The sequence below is a fragment of the Centruroides sculpturatus genome, unplaced genomic scaffold, assembly GCF_000671375.1.
Source record: "Centruroides sculpturatus isolate CEXI.00-Female unplaced genomic scaffold, Cexi_2.0 scaffold1059, whole genome shotgun sequence".
Lineage (NCBI taxonomy): Eukaryota > Metazoa > Arthropoda > Arachnida > Scorpiones > Buthidae > Centruroides > Centruroides sculpturatus.
In genome coordinates, this window is record NW_019385429.1 from 120,383 (window position 1) to 140,523 (window position 20,141).

At 31.5% G+C, this 20,141-nt stretch overlaps 3 protein-coding genes and 1 long non-coding RNA gene across 11 annotated transcripts in view; 2 read left to right on the forward strand and 2 right to left on the reverse strand.

The window, feature by feature from the left end:
- The window catches only part of LOC111638895 (ras guanyl-releasing protein 3-like), a 62,383-nt gene extending 61,790 nt beyond the window's left edge, over positions 1–593 (forward strand). For all 5 annotated transcript variants that reach the window (XM_023384663.1, XM_023384667.1, XM_023384665.1 and 2 more), the window contains one exon: positions 48–593. In XM_023384663.1, the coding sequence (XP_023240431.1) occupies positions 48–216 (169 nt within the window). In that variant the 3' untranslated portion in view covers positions 217–593. The remainder of the gene's footprint in view (positions 1–47) is intronic.
- LOC111638894 lies at positions 582–1,136 on the reverse strand. Its single transcript, XM_023384662.1, has 2 exons — positions 712–1,136; positions 582–666 (listed from the first exon to the last, which is right to left on the reverse strand). The coding sequence occupies exons 1-2, from the start codon at positions 1,134–1,136 to the stop codon at positions 582–584; spliced, it is 510 nt and encodes a 169-aa protein (XP_023240430.1).
- A 961-nt stretch (positions 1,137–2,097) lies between these two features.
- Positions 2,098–3,351, forward strand: LOC111638901. Its single transcript, XR_002758978.1, has 4 exons — positions 2,098–2,245; positions 2,331–2,432; positions 2,508–2,726; positions 2,809–3,351. It is a non-coding gene; the product is annotated as an uncharacterized LOC111638901 (long non-coding RNA).
- Positions 3,352–4,680: 1,329 nt separating this feature from the next.
- On the reverse strand, positions 4,681–18,548 carry LOC111638900. Of its 4 annotated transcripts, none has more exons than XR_002758976.1 (6): positions 18,230–18,547; positions 17,246–17,435; positions 14,661–14,868; positions 5,204–6,248; positions 5,049–5,072; positions 4,684–4,900 (listed from the first exon to the last, which is right to left on the reverse strand). XR_002758976.1 is itself a non-coding variant. In XM_023384673.1 (5 exons), the coding sequence occupies exons 3-5, from the start codon at positions 14,819–14,821 to the stop codon at positions 5,405–5,407; spliced, it is 921 nt and encodes a 306-aa protein (XP_023240441.1). In that variant the 5' UTR covers positions 14,822–14,868; positions 17,246–17,435; positions 18,230–18,548; the 3' UTR covers positions 4,681–5,404. The 4 variants fall into 4 exon arrangements, 2 of the variants coding, with proteins under 2 accessions (XP_023240441.1, XP_023240439.1); XR_002758977.1 differs by having other exon boundaries at positions 4,684–4,927; XM_023384673.1 differs by having other exon boundaries at positions 4,681–5,474; positions 5,559–6,248; positions 18,230–18,548.
- Between the last annotated feature and the right edge of the window lie 1,593 nt (positions 18,549–20,141).

Genomic DNA, 20,141 nt, shown 5'->3' on the forward strand with positions numbered 1-20,141 from the left:
TTAATGTGACATTTGTAATAAAGCAAAATTGCACATTTCCATTCCAGCCATGTCGGTTTCCAGAGATCTGTCTATATCGTCGTCCAAGTGCAGATGTCGGAAAGATGTATATTCTCCGAAATCACCGATGGGGAATGGGCATGCGCAGTCAAATCTGGTGACGCAACCAAACTCCTGAGAAGATATATATCCATTGATAGTTTTTGTGCATTTTAGCTTCATCATTATTATTAAGTACATTTTAATCATAAACTAGTCATCAGCCGGGAAAAAAACAAAGAAAAAACACCCAACAGGTATTTCTTCTGCTAATATTGTTTGAGACATTTTTCACGTATTTAAAAAGCGAGATTAAAGTTTTAAGAAAAGTGTATGAAAGGTGCATTTTCCTTAAATTTAGTACAACGCATTTGGATTATAAAAACTAAAAACAAATTGGTTTTACGATAAAATGAAAAATCATTGTGTATATATTTGTTGCAAAAGTCCGTCGCTGCAACAAAATATCCAATAAAATATATTCGATACATACAGTATTATATACTGTATATGAGGTAGATAATATTTGTGATTTTCTTTTTCTATATATATATATGTATTTGTANAGCAGGACTAATGTATTTACGGAGGTAGTTTTCGAACTGCAATTTCCTGACGACGACGTACCTGAGAGTAAAACGTAGTAAAAAATTAAAAAAAACGTGAAAGTACACAACGCGCAGAATGTAACGAAAAGTAATCCACATCAACCAGAAACCGGTTTTTTCCATCACGGCCATGGCAAAGTCCGTGGGCAAATCGATGATCTGAAACCAGAATTTGGCCATCGCCTCCCAACTCAAAAATATAATAAAACTGTTTAAAGCTTTGACCACGTTTCTACTCATCTGAGTAGTCTCTTTGGGTGACGATTTGATGGCGGGTTTGACCACCTCTTCCAGTATTTCTCGACACAGATTAGTGGTTTCTTCGTAGGTGCCTTGGCATAGATTGAAGCGATCCTCCATGCCCAATAAGTATCCCACGCCTCTCCAGAAGTGTATTAGGCATTCCAGATCCTCCTTGGAACACGTGATGCCCACCGTCGTCGGATAGAGTACGGCCAAACCGATGAAGGCGAACTGAGCTATGGCCATGTCGTATTGAGAAACGTAAACCACGTCCTTCTTGGAAAGGGGGGTCACTTGTAAATCGTGTGTCGACAATAAGTTTGGGACGAAACGAAAATTGTGGTGCTATTTTCATCATATTATTTCCAGTTGATTACGGGTTGACGATGCTTTTTTGATATATTTCCTATTGCGATCAGAGAATAAAGAAATAACAACAATAACAGTAATAAGAGAAATTCATTTGTATATATTGACTTCCACTTTTAAGTTACGCAAGCGCATGTACTTAATCACTAAGGAATGCTGGTTATTTCATTTTGATGGTCATGCAGTGAAAAAAATTTTTGTACTAGGTTTACCGCGATTAAATAAATGTAATAAAATATAACGGAGCACGTACTATTTGTCTCAGTACAATATTTGTTATTTGGACGTTTGAATAAATGTTAACGCTCGAACAGAACATTTAAGATTCAAATAGTTTATTAATAGATTTATATATGAATATTTCGTAGCGGTTAAATGATAAGGAAATTTTTATTAAGCGTCGTGTACATTTTTTACTAGTAAACTGTGAAAACTGCATCAAAGTAGCGATGTGGCTGCAAATTTGAGGGCTGCAAGAATGAGCATAAAAAGCCAAGCGGCATCTTCGTGAACTGATTCGTCTGCACCTCAAAAAGCTACACCACTTAAGCGAAAACAAAAAATTCATATACATATAAAGCATTGCTTCATTTCATCTATTTTAATTTGTCAATGTTAATTCAAAAAAAAAAAGGAAACAATTTTAACTAAAATCTCTTGTAATCTTTCCTTATATAATCATATACAGTACATGATTGTTATATAATTATGTATTAATAATAATTCTTGCTATAAATTAGTTTTAATATATTAGGTTTTTCATTAGTATAACTGTANAAAAAATAAATAACAGAATGACCACTATTTAAATATGCAGAGAACATATTATATGCCAAAAAATAATTTTAATAATATAATTTTTGCTATGATTAATAGAACTATTATGCATTTTCAATGTATAGTATTTGTCCAATGAAAGAACTATTAATATTTAGATTTTTGTTTTTAGTTATGGGGATTAATTAAACAAGGTTATAAATGCAGAGGTAAGTTCATAATAATTAACTGCTTACATTGATGAACCAACATTTTCACTCAGTTAATTTGACAAAAATTATTTACTTCTTAAAGATTGTGGAATTAATGCTCATAAACATTGTAAAGACCTGGTTGTTATAGAATGTAGGAGGATAAGTTGTATTTCACCAAGAGCCAATTCTTTTGCTGGAACAGGTAGGAGTAAATTAAATTAAAATTAAGAAAATCAATTAAAATTCTGAACAAACAAACTCGTTTACTTCACGTAAGATGGTATAACGATAAAGAGCAGATTTCAACGCCACTGGAAGAAACAGCCCAAGACAAGCCAGTCCGAAGAATCTACTCTGAGTCCAAGAACGAGCACAGAATCTTGTAATTGTGAAAATGGTTTTATAACCATTGAAACTCCAACAGACGAAATTCCAGAATCCATTAATTATGAAGTCAACGAGGACGAAACAGCCGAGTTGATCGAAAATAACATATGTAAGACTATCAAGTAAGCAAATATAATATTCATTTTAATGTGACATTTGTAATAAAGCAAAATTGCACATTTCCATTCCAGCCATGTCGGTTTCCAGAGATCTGTCTATATCGTCGTCCAAGTGCAGATGTCGGAAAGATGTATATTCTCCGAAATCACCGATGGGGAATGGGCATGCGCAGTCAAATCTGGTGACGCAACCAAACTCCTGAGAAGATATATATCCATTGATAGTTTTTGTGCATTTTAGCTTCATCATTATTATTAAGTACATTTTAATCATAAACTAGTCATCAGCCGGGAAAAAAACAAAGAAAAAACACCCAACAGGTATTTCTTCTGCTAATATTGTTTGAGACATTTTTCACGTATTTAAAAAGCGAGATTAAAGTTTTAAGAAAAGTGTATGAAAGGTGCATTTTCCTTAAATTTAGTACAACGCATTTGGATTATAAAAACTAAAAACAAATTGGTTTTACGATAAAATGAAAAATCATTGTGTATATATTTGTTGCAAAAGTCCGTCGCTGCAACAAAATATCCAATAAAATATATTCGATACATACAGTATTATATACTGTATATGAGGTAGATAATATTTGTGATTTTCTTTTTCTATATATATATATTTGATATATGTCACCTTAGTGTGTCTGCAAAGAAACAGCTAAATAACAACAACACGGTTTCATCAGAATCAAACCCGAATTTAGTCGAGAGAAGACATCGTGCGGAATCCGACAGACCGGCTGATGGCCATTCCAAAAGATGCGTNAAAAAAAACCTTTATAATCCCGGATAATCGAGTTATTATCTTTTTACAGTTAATGTAAAATTTAACCGACGTAACGTTGATTAAATTTTCCAAGGAGAGCAAAGCTTGGAGACAAATAATTATATTAATACATTTTTCTTTAATTACTCAAGTTTTTCTAAGATAGACTTTCTAAGATAAGATTTCTAAGATTTTCTAAGAAAGGGTTGAGGGTTACATTACATGTCTCAATTTAGTTTTATTAATTCTCCAAATTAAAATCGTAAAATCGATTATAATTTGGGTAATTTGGGGGACTTTTACGATTATAATTGGGGGGATTTTTTTACTGATCCCAGAGGAGCAGGTGTTCCCGTTTGCCCCCTCGATTCTACCTCGTAAAGAACCGGACGAGGGGCATTTTTCTCGCATCGTAACTCTCGAGCGAGGAAATATCCGATTATTTACACGAGAAACCCTGTTTTTTAAGCGAGAAGGAATATCGAAATTCCACTCTTTTGCTGACTTTCTGAACCACGTGCTTACTAAACATGTGACCAGCGAACCGCCCGCCGCCAAGTGGAACAGGCGGAAATGACCTAGGTAACCAAACATAAGGTCAATGGCACAGTCATTCAGGAAATATGAATGAAACCGTTGTAGAAGACGGGGAAAAAATAAGTAACGTAGTGATCGTGATAAATTCGCTCGTCTCATTAAAAAAAAATAAAAAAAAATTCAAATAACTTTAAAAATTACGTAACAATTACCCGAAATCTACGTCATCAAGGAACGAAGATCGTCTGTTCGCATTTTAAAATTTACGTAATTTTAACGCGGGGATGACGATTCTCGCATTTTCTAAGATACAAATTACTAAATTACGAAGGTTTGCGGATTAATATGAAAGAAGAAGAAGAAAAACTCACCGAAAAATAGGAACAGGAATTAGGTAAGTAGTCGCAAGTTCGCATCCGGTTTGCACATCCGAGGACGACCTACAACTCTGATCGTCTGCTAGGGTCGCTGTTTGGTCACGTGACAGACATTTTTAAGCAATAATAAAAACTATTGCGTTAAAAAAGTCATAGTTTTTTAATTTAAAAAAATTAATAATATCTGAAACATAAATAATTTTAATTAATAAACCTTTAAATATATATATATATAAATGTGTGTGTGCATGTGTATGTGTAAAGGTATAATTTGAATTATTGTGATGTAAAAATGTATCATTCATTCTGTGATATAAGGAATTGATTTCAATAAATTAGAAAAAAATAAATAAATTAAAATTATTATTATTATTTTTTTAGTGAAATATAAAGATGAAAATCTTATCTCTTATTGTCCAAATTGTCTGCATTTTATAGAATGATTCTGGTTAATTAAAACTTGACTCTCCAAATTATTATGATTCTCTACCATTTAGAATATACAGAATGGCTTAATAAGTTTACAAAAAATATTAAAACGTACCCGAAATATTTAAGAAGCCAAATTAAACATTTTCTGGCTCTTTAAATGTTTTGAGCGTGATTCTCTATAATTTATTTTGTAAAGTTACCTGTCAAAATTCTCATTTACAAACCTAGAAAACAAATTTCTCATGAATTTATGTAAATATAAAATATAAATTTACACCACAAAATGAATCAATCATTAGATTTTTTTATTAAAATTAACTAGCACAATTAAAAAATTATATAAAATTAAATATACTTGTGAAATTGTGTGTATTATTTTAAAAATACACGGGCATAAAGAGAAACGTCTGATAAATTAATCCTGAAAACGTCATTGTTCTTTTGACTGGTGGGAAAGTTCGTCTTTTAAGTTCGTTAATTATTATTTTAATTAACGTGAAATTTAAAAATCTTATATTTTTACACCAAATTAATACAGATACGTTCCGCACAACGATCAAACTTGAGCAGGACTAATGTATTTACGGAGGTAGTTTTCGAACTGCAATTTCCTGACGACGACGTACCTGAGAGTAAAACGTAGTAAAAAATTAAAAAAAACGTGAAAGTACACAACGCGCAGAATGTAACGAAAAGTAATCCACATCAACCAGAAACCGGTTTTTTCCATCACGGCCATGGCAAAGTCCGTGGGCAAATCGATGATCTGAAACCAGAATTTGGCCATGGCCTCCCAACTCAAAAATATAATAAAACTGTTTAAAGCTTTGACCACGTTTCTACTCATCTGAGTAGTCTCTTTGGGTGACGATTTGATGGCGGGTTTGACCACCTCTTCCAGTATTTCTCGACACAGATTAGTGGTTTCTTCGTAGGTGCCTTGGCATAGATTGAAGCGATCCTCCATGCCCAATAAGTATCCCACGCCTCTCCAGAAGTGTATTAGGCATTCCAGATCCTCCTTGGAACACGTGATGCCCACCGTCGTCGGATAGAGTACGGCCAAACCGATGAAGGCGAACTGAGCTATGGCCATGTCGTATTGAGAAACGTAAACCACGTCCTTCTTGGAAAGGGGGCAGGTGCCGTGTTCTTTGGAATCGTTTAATCTGTCCGCCACTCTCTTATGCATTTTTCTAACCGTTATGATGGATTTGTGAGCCGGATCTTCGGGGTTCCACACGTCTCCCTCGTACCATCGTCTGATGTGCAACATGGTGCTGAGATAACGTTGAAATAAGCACATTAGATTAGCAGATTTTCCCGTTGCCAACAAAGGAGGTAGCATCGAAGGTAAATGAATGGTCAACATGAGCCCCGACAGATGAATGAAGAAGATGCTGCCAAATATATATAAGAAAATAAAACAAACGTATAAGAATTGCTCTTAAATAAATCAATTTTTAATGCCCGCGCCGGTGTGAATCGGCCGTGTGCGCTAAAACTATTTAAATTTATTTGTTTATAAATACAGTAATTTATATTTAACTAACTAGATATTAAGAATTTATATTTTATAATAAAATTAAAAATGTCAATGAAAAGTTAAGAAATATATATATATTTAACTTAATTATTATTTATTGTTCTAAATAATAATAATTTAACTACTTTAAGGCTAGAAACTGTAAAATAAAAGGACAATTACTTCCTAGATTATTACAATTACGAATTAGAAATATTGCAGCTTCCCTTCTATGACATGGGCGTCTGCGGAGGGGGCAAACGGGACACTTTCCCCCTCTCTGGGATCGAGTAAAAAATTCCAGATTATAATCGTGAGTGATCGAGATATGTAACCTTACACCTTCGATCGTGGGACGCTTTGTCTGTCTTTTTGTATTGATGCAACACACTTCTATAATCTACTTGTGAATAAGCCCGAAAAATTAAATATAAACTTATCTGTCTCCTAACTTTGCCCCCCGAAAAATTTTCTATTGACGCCCTTGGTCATTGGATAGGATATTCCTGGAAATTTGGATCCAAATGTAGTCGTCTCTGTAAGTGCTGTCCATAAATGACGTCCACACTGGAAGGGAGGGAGAGGGGATATTAACCTCTCATCACCCTGTCTAAAACCACTGAAAACTGGTAATCGGTGACGTGGAGTTTTCCGTTTTTCTTCTTCGCGCGTTTAACATCTAAAATAGGGGCCAGTTTCCCATAAAAGTCTTCCCGGGAGGCGCATCCCCCTTTTCTATGAGAGCGTTTCCGATTGGGTCATAGACCTCTTTTCGTTCGGAGAGCACTAACTCGTGAGATGCGAGGCACTCCCCTTTTGGCAGGTAGCCCACATGTTGCGTTACGTCGTACTATCGATTCCATCATTTACTCTCTCTCGGAAGAGTAAAGATTTCACACGTTAACAAATTACACATTTTTCCCAGAGCTTAGAAAAAGTCTATCATGCAAAGGGAGAAAACTTAACACCCCTTAGTGGTTCTCATCTTCCTATCCCTATAAAATTGTTGTTATTTTTATTAACAAAATATTTAATTCTGCTTTTTATTATTAATAAAGAATCATTCTACGCATTTCACTTATTCAAAAAAAACAAAAAAAATTGCTAAAGAGGTCCTCTCTACCCCCTGGCCTGCTAACCTGTTAATAGTTTTAAAAATCTTGACTAGAATAATGATTTTTACTTTCCTTATATAAATAAAGGAAAGTTTGGCCATCGGTCGAAAAATATCCCCTGGACTCGGGAACCTTGAAAACTGGAGAAATGAAAAAAAAAAAAAAAAGAAAAAAAATTGGGGTTTGCATGTTGATGTGTGTAGGAGGAGCATGATTTTGTTCATCCATTTTAAACCTTAATAACACCTGTGCCTTTTGTCGAATATTTCTAAAATTTTGCAGGGAGGTTTGTGTATTAGGGGCATTGATGCTATTAAATTTTGGTGATTAAAGATCTGAGTCGATATCGCGAGTGGGGACAGACTTAATGAAGATTTTATTCGTTTATTAGCATTTACAATTTTTTATGCCCTCAAAATTAAGCTTTTTGCCGTTTAATAATAATAATAATATAAAAACCTTTTAAAATAAAATCTCGTAACAGATGGCGCTATACACAACTTTCAACTCTTGCTGGGGAAGTTACGCAACTCGTTGCTGGATTTTTTCTTAAGAAATCGTATCTGTGTTATCTACGTAACAAAGGACTTTTAACTTAAGCTTAATTAAACAGTACGAGGTAATTCTTAATAATCTCCGCATTTAATGAAATCGAGCTTTAAACTAGAATTAGACCTAGTATTCGGGCGTTTAGAAGCCTCAATTCTTAGCATATTCCTAAAACTGCCACCGATTGAGCTCAATGCCAGACTGCTTTTAATGTGATTAGAAATTATAAAAAATTTTTAAAATATTCTAATATTTTTTATAATTTATTTTTCTTTGTTTTTACATTCATTTTAAAATTTCGAGGTTTGTTATATAGGGGCGGTCATCAAATGCTGTTGAGCAATTCCTGTAAAAATTGGATAAAAATTAGTCCAATCTGAATCGGTTTATCGTGATAAATACAATCACATTTTTTAATTTTTAATTAGAATTTTAATTAATGTTTAATACTTTTAAACAAGCGCTCACACAAAATTATAGATAAACCTTTACGTTTCTTGGTACCAATAAGTCCAAATATCCATATCTAGAAGTACTGTAGTTTACAGTTTATTATATATAAATTTAAGTAAAGCGCTAGATTTAACCTGATGACTCCATTAAAGTTGAATACCAGAAAATAATCTTTCATCTTAATGGATGATTTTTTTTTTCAGGAAGACCAAAACGAAATTTCAAATTATAGAAAAATCCTCTTAGCACAGTTTTTCGGGAATTATTTTTGTTTGTTTGTACGCTTCAGGAAACAAGTTAGTCGGTACACGCTCGCACTAATGACGTTTTTAAAAATGTACGTGTCTTCCGCAGGAAACAGTAGAGAGGTCTCCGAGACCTTTCTGTATGGATGATTATGGCCTTGTACAATGCGCGGATACACAAACTATGGGAACGCCTATGCTAGTAAAGTGCATTTGTAGTGTTTGCTACCCACGAATTTCACTGAAAAAGAAGGGGAAAAAAATGATGGAAACTTATTCATAATTTCTGGTCTAATGATTTTCGGTTTAAATTCAAAATGGCAATTCATAAAATTATACGTAATTCTATGTTTTTTAAAAACGAAATAAATTGAAATCATTAATTAAAGTTTTTAAATAAGTCCATCGAGAGCTTTCGTTATACGAAATTCAGGTTCGTAGTTTTTTACATTAGACTGCAAACGTAACTGTTGAAAGGCAACTATTCGAAGTTAATTTTCGCATATTTAAATGAAGTTATGGAAATAAATTGAACATTGGCCATGCTAATGATGCTTCAAATTCTATTCATTCGATTTAGTGAAAAAAAAACGAACGTATTGATAAACAATGCAGTGACAAGTTATAGCTTCACGGGGCCTAGGCAAATTTGAACTAGGTGTACTGTGTAGACTTCAGACATTTTTTTTTCACGAAATTTTTTGGAGGAAATATTCTCTTATAAAAGTTTGGTTTGGGACAGCCTGTTGGAGGCCCCAGGAAATTGCCTTATTTCCCAGAAGATAGCGCCACTAGCAATACACGATTTTAAAGACGAAGCACAATAATTGGAAAAAAGTTTCGAAGATATTTTGATGAATTTATCTTTTAATTACCTTTAAAAAATCGAATTTTGCTTCAAACACTAGTTTAAAAAAAATCTGTCACGTCGGTCAAAGATTAAATTTCTTAAGTTTTTGTTAATTAATTAATTCTCTATAAAATTAATAGTCAAATCAACGAATCCGGAACCGATACAATATATAATCCATTAGATTCCATTGACACGGATACTCTACACTATGCGACTTTTTTGTCTGGAACCCCTTGAGTAAAAATAACTCATTAAAATTCAGAATTTACATACGTTTATTTAAGCGTGGATGGATTGACCTATCGAGGATACCAGCAAGTTTCGGCTATGTGGGCCGCTTTACACACAGGAAAAAAAAAAAACACTCGAGCTACTATTTCCCTACATAGGCCTCTGTGTAAGGCAGGTGTATAATCTTTAAACAATTATTATTATGGTTATTTTTGCTATTTAATTAACCAGTTTGACCACTGTTGTCGTTCTAAAAAGAGACATAACAGTAACACGATTCGTTACTTTAACGAGGCAGATAGATGACAAAAGTAACATTCTAATTTGAAGTGTATTTTGACGTAGCGTTTCGCCATGAATTATTCAAATTATATCTAAGTTAATTGCTAAGTATAATCTCTAACATTATTTCTATCTGTTACTCTCTTTTTCTTAAACCGTAATCCTTTATAAAACGAAACAGTTTTACAAAATTGTTAGAATTATTAATATCGGAGGCTTATCCCAGACAGTTTATGGTGCTGCAGTTTCGTTACTTTAAAAATAAATATAATAACGTGTATCATAAGACCGCAATTGGGTCTAAAGTAATTCTAGGGTAACTGAGTAACATCCTTCAAAAAATGAAGAGGGGAAGGTACTTCGATCCCCCGAATCTGCCTCGAGCAGCACCCATATTCTTAAAATGCTGGAAACGCCAGTGACAGCTGATTCTACAGCAGAGTGGGCAAAAAGGGCATTTGCCTTAAAGCCAGTAAAATATTCCACAATTTAATTATAAAAGTGATTGAAATATATATTACCTTACATCCTCGACCATGGGTGTAAGGTTACAATTATGGTCGAGTGAGTAACCTTTGATGCAATACTATATTCTATAATTTACTTGTGACTAAAAATAATAATTAAATAATTAAATTGGTATAATTATTTGTCTCCAAGCTTTGACCCCCTGGAAAATTTCCTGCGAATGCCCATGGCCTAGACCAAATAGGCCTATACTAACCTTTCAAGTCTTTCACGCTTCATTCTTAATATTGACAGACTGACTGGATTAAGTTTTTTCACCATGCAAATAGCCTAATACTGTATTATAAAAAATAAGAAAGGTGGAGGAAAAATAGACGTTACCCGTAGAACTTGTTTTTCATAAGCTATCACGACTTAATTAAATCTCTTCCGGAGATAAATACACGGGAATCACTTCGAGATAGAGTAACATTCAGTCGAGGTATAGTAACATGGAAGCATGCAACGATGGCCAACTATCGTTCTATTTAATAACCCTAATAAAATTCTGGTTTGAACGAGTTAACATTTCGAGTATGCAGCGAGTAAAAGCGTCAGTTGGGTAATTTTATCTTCTAACTTAAAATTACGAAATTCGGGATATTTTTAACGTTTATCAACATTAATCTCTTGATATGTGACAATTTCATCTTCAGAAAATGTTTTTATATTTAAATATATACTTAAAATTTTGGTGATTATCATCTAGTTTTATCTTTTTTTATATCTTTTCCGGATTTTTCTTTTCCGCTACACTTAATTTAGGCGTACTGTACTGTTTGTGAAGCGGATTCGAAACCGATGAACCGAAAAATAAACAAATAGGTACACGGATTGTAAAATTTCAATTTTTGAATAAAATCTTCTTTCCAATTCTTCTATTCAAATGAATATTGTTAGTAACATATTGGAAAAATTAATAAATTTGCAATGTAATTTTTCAAAACTTTTACAAAATATTACATTTGAAATAAACTTTTAGACATTTCTTAATTCGAAAGACAAAAGAGATTTTCTCTATATTTTTTGACTTGTACCAAGTTAAACTTCTTTTATAATAAATATATTTCATTTATATTTTGCTTATAAACAAACAAACAAATAAACACAAACATGGTAAATTCATTAACAATATCACCATTAAGTTACACCTTTGAGGAGAAGAATTTGTTCAAAGAAGTAAAAATAACAAAATACAGTACAGTCGACCCCCTATAACGCGGGTTCATATAATGCAGATTTGTATATCGCGGCGAAAAAATTGCGACCGTATTCGTATAAAGACGCTAAAAGAGACTCGTAAAATGCGGTAAAACGTCATCGCTGACTCGTGTCGCGACAGGATTGGTCGAATCTGGACCAATAGTGGACGAGCAGTCGAACTACTTACATGCTACAGAGAGTTTAGGCAGGTAAGTTGAGTTTACTATCGTCTGTACAGTATATAAATTAGGTACTGTAAATCTAATACAGTACTGTAATTTTATACATTTCTTGTGGAAAAAAACATTTCTTATTCAACGGCCATAAAAATTATTTCTATTAATGATATCTCCAAAGTTCAGCGAATTTTTCGCAGAAAAATAACTTATCAGAAAACGCGCCCGCCGTTTTGCGCGCTGCTCCGCGAAGAAAACAAGCTTAAGCAATGGCGTCGTCGAACGGTGCACACTCGGTCCTACATAATCCTACAATTTTTTGTTTATAGCATATTTTATACGGATTATTCCCAAAAAATTATACGTGTTTTGGAAATCTTGAGTCAAATTAGTCTAGAATCGATTAATTTTATGGAAGAAAACCTTTCAAATCGTCGTAGTCCGTAAACTGCATACGTGCCGGGGGTTGTGATTGGCTCATATATTTAAGGATTCCTACAACGTGAAATTCTTATAAAGTGGAACGTATCTACCGCGTTATAAGAGGATCGACTGTATATTCAATTTTTTTCAGTCAAGGAAATTAATTATCGGACATATCTTATAAGCGTTTTGAAATCTTATAAAAAATTTAAACAGTTAAAATGATAAAATTAGTAGAAATATGGTTTTTGCTTAATAACTTAATTTTACATAGCTTAACTATAACTTTAATACTAAGTAGATTTATTTTTAATTAAAAATATTATGTTATAGGAAACTTGTATTAAAATTGTAATCAGAAAAGNGATTAAGTTTTTTCACCATGCAAATAGCCTAATACTGTATTATAAAAAATAAGAAAGGTGGAGGAAAAATAGACGTTACCCGTAGAACTTGTTTTTCATAAGCTATCACGACTTAATTAAATCTCTTCCGGAGATAAATACACGGGAATCACTTCGAGATAGAGTAACATTCAGTCGAGGTATAGTAACATGGAAGCATGCAACGATGGCCAACTATCGTTCTATTTAATAACCCTAATAAAATTCTGGTTTGAACGAGTTAACATTTCGAGTATGCAGCGAGTAAAAGCGTCAGTTGGGTAATTTTATCTTCTAACTTAAAATTACGAAATTCGGGATATTTTTAACGTTTATCAACATTAATCTCTTGATATGTGACAATTTCATCTTCAGAAAATGTTTTTATATTTAAATATATACTACGTATAATGGAATTTATCATCTAGTTTTATCTTTTTTTTTCGTTAGCAATGTTTTCTTTTTAATTTAACAAAAGTCTCATAAGACTTCTGTTAAATTATAAAAGAAAACATTAATTTATTCAATTAAGTCAATTTCAATTTTTGAATAAAATCTTCTTTCCAATTCTTCTATTCAAATGAATATTGTTAGTAACATATTGGAAAAATTAATAAATTTGCAATGTAATTTTTCAAAACTTTTACAAAATATTACATTTGAAATAAACTTTTAGACATTTCTTAATTCGAAAGACAAAAGAGATTTTCTCTATATTTTTTGACTTGTACCAAGTTAAACTTCTTTTATAATAAATATATTTCATTTATATTTTGCTTATAAACAAACAAACAAATAAACACAAACATGGTAAATTCATTAACAATATCACCATTAAGTTACACCTTTGAGGAGAAGAATTTGTTCAAAGAAGTAAAAATAACAAAATACAGTACAGTCGACCCCCTATAACGCGGGTTCATATAATGCAGATTTGTATATCGCGGCGAAAAAATTGCGACCGTATTCGTATAAAGACGCTAAAAGAGACTCGTAAAATGCGGTAAAACGTCATCGCTGACTCGTGTCGCGACAGGATTGGTCGAATCTGGACCAATAGTGGACGAGCAGTCGAACTACTTACATGCTACAGAGAGTTTAGGCAGGTAAGTTGAGTTTACTATCGTCTGTACAGTATATAAATTAGGTACTGTAAATCTAATACAGTACTGTAATTTTATACATTTCTTGTGGAAAAAAACATTTCTTATTCAACGGCCATAAAAATTATTTCTATTAATGATATCTCCAAAGTTCAGCGAATTTTTCGCAGAAAAATAACTTATCAGAAAACGCGCCCGCCGTTTTGCGCGCTGCTCCGCGAAGAAAACAAGCTTAAGCAATGGCGTCGTCGAACGGTGCACACTCGGTCCTACATAATCCTACAATTTTTTGTTTATAGCATATTTTATACGGATTATTCCCAAAAAATTATACGTGTTTTGGAAATCTTGAGTCAAATTAGTCTAGAATCGATTAATTTTATGGAAGAAAACCTTTCAAATCGTCGTAGTCCGTAAACTGCATACGTGCCGGGGGTTGTGATTGGCTCATATATTTAAGGATTCCTACAACGTGAAATTCTTATAAAGTGGAACGTATCTACCGCGTTATAAGAGGATCGACTGTATATTCAATTTTTTTCAGTCAAGGAAATTAATTATCGGACATATCTTATAAGCGTTTTGAAATCTTATAAAAAATTTAAACAGTTAAAATGATAAAATTAGTAGAAATATGGTTTTTGCTTAATAACTTAATTTTACATAGCTTAACTATAACTTTAATACTAAGTAGATTTATTTTTAATTAAAAATATTATGTTATAGGAAACTTGTATTAAAATTGTAATCAGAAAAGATTTTACCTGAAGAAATATTTTTTAAATATAACCCTTGCACGATAGAATCTTTCTTTATCCAACCAAGGCGGTGGCTGATCCGGAGGATTTTTACTGTCGCCAAAGATAAATGCTCCTTTTTTCAATAATTTTAACTGAGATTGATGATTCGGTTCTGGTTCCTTCATGACGAAAAATTAATTCTGTTTACGACTATCAATCTTCATATTGAAATCTAAAAATAAAATATTATTATTAGTATTATTATAAAAATGAAATAATTTCGGAATAAAATATTTCATATAAATAAAGGAAGTTCAATATGAGGAAATAAAAATTTAATGAAACCATTGTTTCGAAAATTTTCTGTTTTTCTTCTTCTTCTTCTTCTTTTTCTTTGAACATGATTATGTTTAAGCAACTCATTTATAACAAGTTTAAAATGAAGCTATTATAACAGAAATATAAAGAGGCTTTATAAATAAAACTAAGGCAATTTAAATAGCAAACCAACCAATGAACTGAAGTCGTGCATACTTATCATTCAACTAATCAATTTATTGCTATTATGGTTATGGAACTATATATATGTTAGCATTGTGACCTGATATACAAGCTTTATTTAGCTTTCTAACGAAAACTTTTGAAACTAAAATAACTTTTTAAAAATTTATGAAGCAAAGCACACATTTATTGAGTATTTTGTATCTTTGAAATGTTTATTTTAATCAAGTATCATAAATATGTTTCGAAATAAATATGAAAGCGTATTAATTAGAAGCTAAAGAGATTAAATTTATTAAAATGCACGAATATAGATCTTGAATATTGTCTCTAAGGCTGTTGATCGCGCCTTCCATCGATGGACCACGAGAGAATTTTGAGTGACTTGTAAGGTTTCAAAATTTGGCGATTTCCTTTTATATATATATATTTGCCTGCTGTTTACAATCTGATCAAATTTACATGATTTCACGTTAAAATAATATTTTATATTAACTATTTCTAGTACAATACTTTCATATTTTCTAATAATAACACATTATTTGTAATTATTGTAATAATTATTATCAAGGCTGGTGTTTTATTTTTTGGTTTATTATTTTAATTTTTAGTGATCGCATCTTACAATAGTCTATCCATTCCTGCTCTAAGCAATAGAAATTTCAGATTTCCTTAATAAAAAAAAAATAATTAAATAATTTCGTAAAAGTGAACTTTTGCTGTTGTTTTTAAATAGAAAAATTTAAAGCCGAGCATGTAATTAATACATCTTATACTTTAAATAATTTGTCTAATTTACAATATATTAAAAAAACAAATCTGATCAAAAAGAACATTTGATATATATAAAATTAATCCTTTCGTACACCACTTAAGTACTTTTGATCCTGCATGGAATCTGCGTGAATATTCATCAACAGGAACTTGTAATATTACTTTATAATGTAAAATTACGCCCACTAGGCAAATATTTCTTCGTGTTAATCCTACGCGGGGAGTAAACAACTAACAATATGAAAAGATCCGGCTTTTCAAATAAGATCAATTTTTCTCGTGTTTTAATAAACTTAATTTAATTAGAATCTATTTAATAAAAAAAATAATAAGTTTTATAATTCAAAAAATTTACTGTTTAAAACACTGGCCTTTTTCTAAGAACAGAAATTTCGGTGAAATCGAAGAAAATTTTATCTACAATAAAAAAAAAACCTTTATAATCCCGGATAATCGAGTTATTATCTTTTTACAGTTAATGTAAAATTTAACCGACGTAACGTTGATTAAATTTTCCAAGGAGAGCAAAGCTTGGAGACAAATAATTATATTAATACATTTTTCTTTAATTACTCAAGTTTTTCTAAGATAGACTTTCTAAGATAAGATTTCTAAGATTTTCTAAGAAAGGGTTGAGGGTTACATTACATGTCTCAATTTAGTTTTATTAATTCTCCAAATTAAAATCGTAAAATCGATTATAATTTGGGTAATTTGGGGGACTTTTACGATTATAATTGGGGGGATTTTTTTACTGATCCCAGAGGAGCAGGTGTTCCCGTTTGCCCCCTCGATTCTACCTCGTAAAGAACCGGACGAGGGGCATTTTTCTCGCATCGTAACTCTCGAGCGAGGAAATATCCGATTATTTACACGAGAAACCCTGTTTTTTAAGCGAGAAGGAATATCGAAATTCCACTCTTTTGCTGACTTTCTGAACCACGTGCTTACTAAACATGTGACCAGCGAACCGCCCGCCGCCAAGTGGAACAGGCGGAAATGACCTAGGTAACCAAACATAAGGTCAATGGCACAGTCATTCAGGAAATATGAATGAAACCGTTGTAGAAGACGGGGAAAAAATAAGTAACGTAGTGATCGTGATAAATTCGCTCGTCTCATTAAAAAAAAATAAAAAAAAATTCAAATAACTTTAAAAATTACGTAACAATTACCCGAAATCTACGTCATCAAGGAACGAAGATCGTCTGTTCGCATTTTAAAATTTACGTAATTTTAACGCGGGGATGACGATTCTCGCATTTTCTAAGATACAAATTACTAAATTACGAAGGTTTGCGGATTAATATGAAAGAAGAAGAAGAAAAACTCACCGAAAAATAGGAACAGGAATTAGGTAAGTAGTCGCAAGTTCGCATCCGGTTTGCACATCCGAGGACGACCTACAACTCTGATCGTCTGCTAGGGTCGCTGTTTGGTCACGTGACAGACATTTTTAAGCAATAATAAAAACTATTGCGTTAAAAAAGTCATAGTTTTTTAATTTAAAAAAATTAATAATATCTGAAACATAAATAATTTTAATTAATAAACCTTTAAATATATATATATTAAAAAAATTAGGAAAAAGAAAAATTTGTAGAGGCGCTGTTTACTTTTCACTATTTTAAAAATTCCCGCCAAATTCAAAAAGTATGTATATATATAAATTACTTAATAACGTAAATTAATATTTATATTCGCATTATAAAGCGTTAAATAATTATATAGGCATTTAAAGCATCACCGTTATTTATTTATTTATGTATTTTTTTTTCTTTTTTTTTTATTAACGCGCCGAGTCCGATGCTTAATGGCATTCTTCAATTATGATCAATGGATAATTGCAAGGTTGGATAAACGTTGGAAACAGGTTAGTAATAATATTATATATATATATACATATATATACATGTATAAAAAGTTTAGAAATATCTTCATGGCTTTTCATGGATCACTGAACTCAACCTGCTTTTATATTGACGTTTGATAAAATGGGTCTTTGAGATCTTCGATATTCGTTCAATGACGCGCTTTTCGTATATAAAATTTTATGTTTTTAAAGATTAAATTTAAAAATATCCTTCCCGATTTATTACATAAAATTTTATAAAGATCTTTCCATCTATTAAAATTTTCTTAGCAATATATATATATTTTTTTTCGGGCATTAAGGTGTTACTTTTTAAAATAAATAACTGTGGAATAAAAACCCGAAAGTGTTTATAAATTATAAATATTTTTAATAGAGAGAAATTTTTAAAAAGATTAATTTAATTTAAATTTTGAAAAGTAATAATAAAAAATAAAATTTTTACCTGTTTTAAAATACGTAGCGATGGCAGACAGATGGCACTGCTAAGAAATGGAGAAACTTCGTTAATTGTTAATTTTCTTGGTCGAAAATATGAAGTTTTGTTAATATATTATCGTCAGGTATTATTCCAAGAGATTAACAAGAGGAGTTTTTAAATGGTTCGAATTGAACAAGCAATGTCAAAGCAACTGGCAATTTCAACCGTCACGTCTCAAATGCCGTTACCCCCAGTGGCCCAGTTTCGTCCGAGCGAGACTTCTGATTGGTCGACGTATAAAGGCGCCATCTGACAGAACGGAAAGGTAATTTCTTTCATTTTTTGACAAGACGTGACGTCATTCATTTTCCTGCAAATTTTCTTTTGTTTTGAACTCATCCTTATAAAAAGATTTTAATCGAAATTATCTTTCGCTTTTCTTAATAATAATAATATTGTTATTATTAATTAATTATTACAGTTAATATTATTTAATTTTTAAAATGCATTCGCTATTGTTATTTCTCTTGCAAGCTTTAAAAAAAATTTAAAATGAATAAAATAAATTTTAAAAAAGGAATAGTTTCAGGAAATAAGGAAATGAAAATTCTTCTTGAGGCCCTTCTGTTTTATGAAAGGATAAAAATTCTGTAGCGAGGTACCAGATGGAACTTAAAATATTTATTTTATGTCGGGGATTTTTTGCGGTTTTAAGTGTTTAGAAGTGCACATTCTTTCAGTTTAAGTGTTCAAACACGACCCGGCTTTAAACTGTTAAATTTATTAAGTAAATTATCTAAAAATAGGGATGCCAAGAGGGGGCAGCGGGTATAATGATTTATTAGATTTTTAGGCCCTCTGGACTTGAGAGAGAAAGGCAGCAGGTACAACTTATCTGGGCAAAACTGGGCCTCAGTTCAACATTCTCTCGGGCCCTTTACTCTACCGCATACCACAGAAATAATTTCACAATATTTAGGTAACAGATATCTGTTTTATTTTATTTAAAACTTGTTAAAATTATGAAAATTTTGTGAAATTTACGAATATTGTAGACTCAGGGCGCATAAAAGTTATTAATTTATGCAAATTACGACGCTTCGACACACTTTCACAAATTGCTGACTTTCTTCCAAAAATCGCCGAGTTGTTTGTAAAAACTGGTTAACTAACTTTTGGGCTACTGTATACATATGTAGCAAATATTGCAAGGTGTAATTACATAGTTACATTACGGGTCTACAATATAAAATATTTTTACAGTTGTAATTCTCTATATGTGTTATATCTATCAAAAATATACTTTGAATATTTATAAATTTTTGTCTATATAAAAGTTGTTTATACAGTTTATTTTTTAAGGAAAGTTTACCTGTCCCTGTTTAAAATGTTTTGCAAAAAAATTTTCCACTAAAATACAAAATACGAGGTATATGCATAGAATTATATATATATATAGGTTTACAGTGTGATTTTACAACCTACAGATAAAATTGCATACAAAACCTGTCTAAAACGTAACCTGAATAAAACGGAAACCTGCCAAATAAATTTCGTACCGTTCGATTTTAGTTTACATAGGTTTTACTGTATTTATTTATCTATTTTATAGATGCACTTCCACATTTATTAAAATAAAATTCCTTATTTAGAATCCTCCATTTTTTTATAATAGACGATTCTATACAATTTTGTTATGACACCGTAATTTTTACTTTGTTTAAATTACTTTGTTAAAATATTTTTACTTTGTTTAAATTATTTTGTTAAAGTAATATTACATAAAATTATTTTTATAGATATAATTTTTTATTTAAACATTTAATCTTTTATATCAGATACATAACACATAGCATATCTTTTATCTGCAAGATAGAATTTTACCAATAAAAAAATCATTCCTATACTTTTTATAGACACAGATGTATATCATATA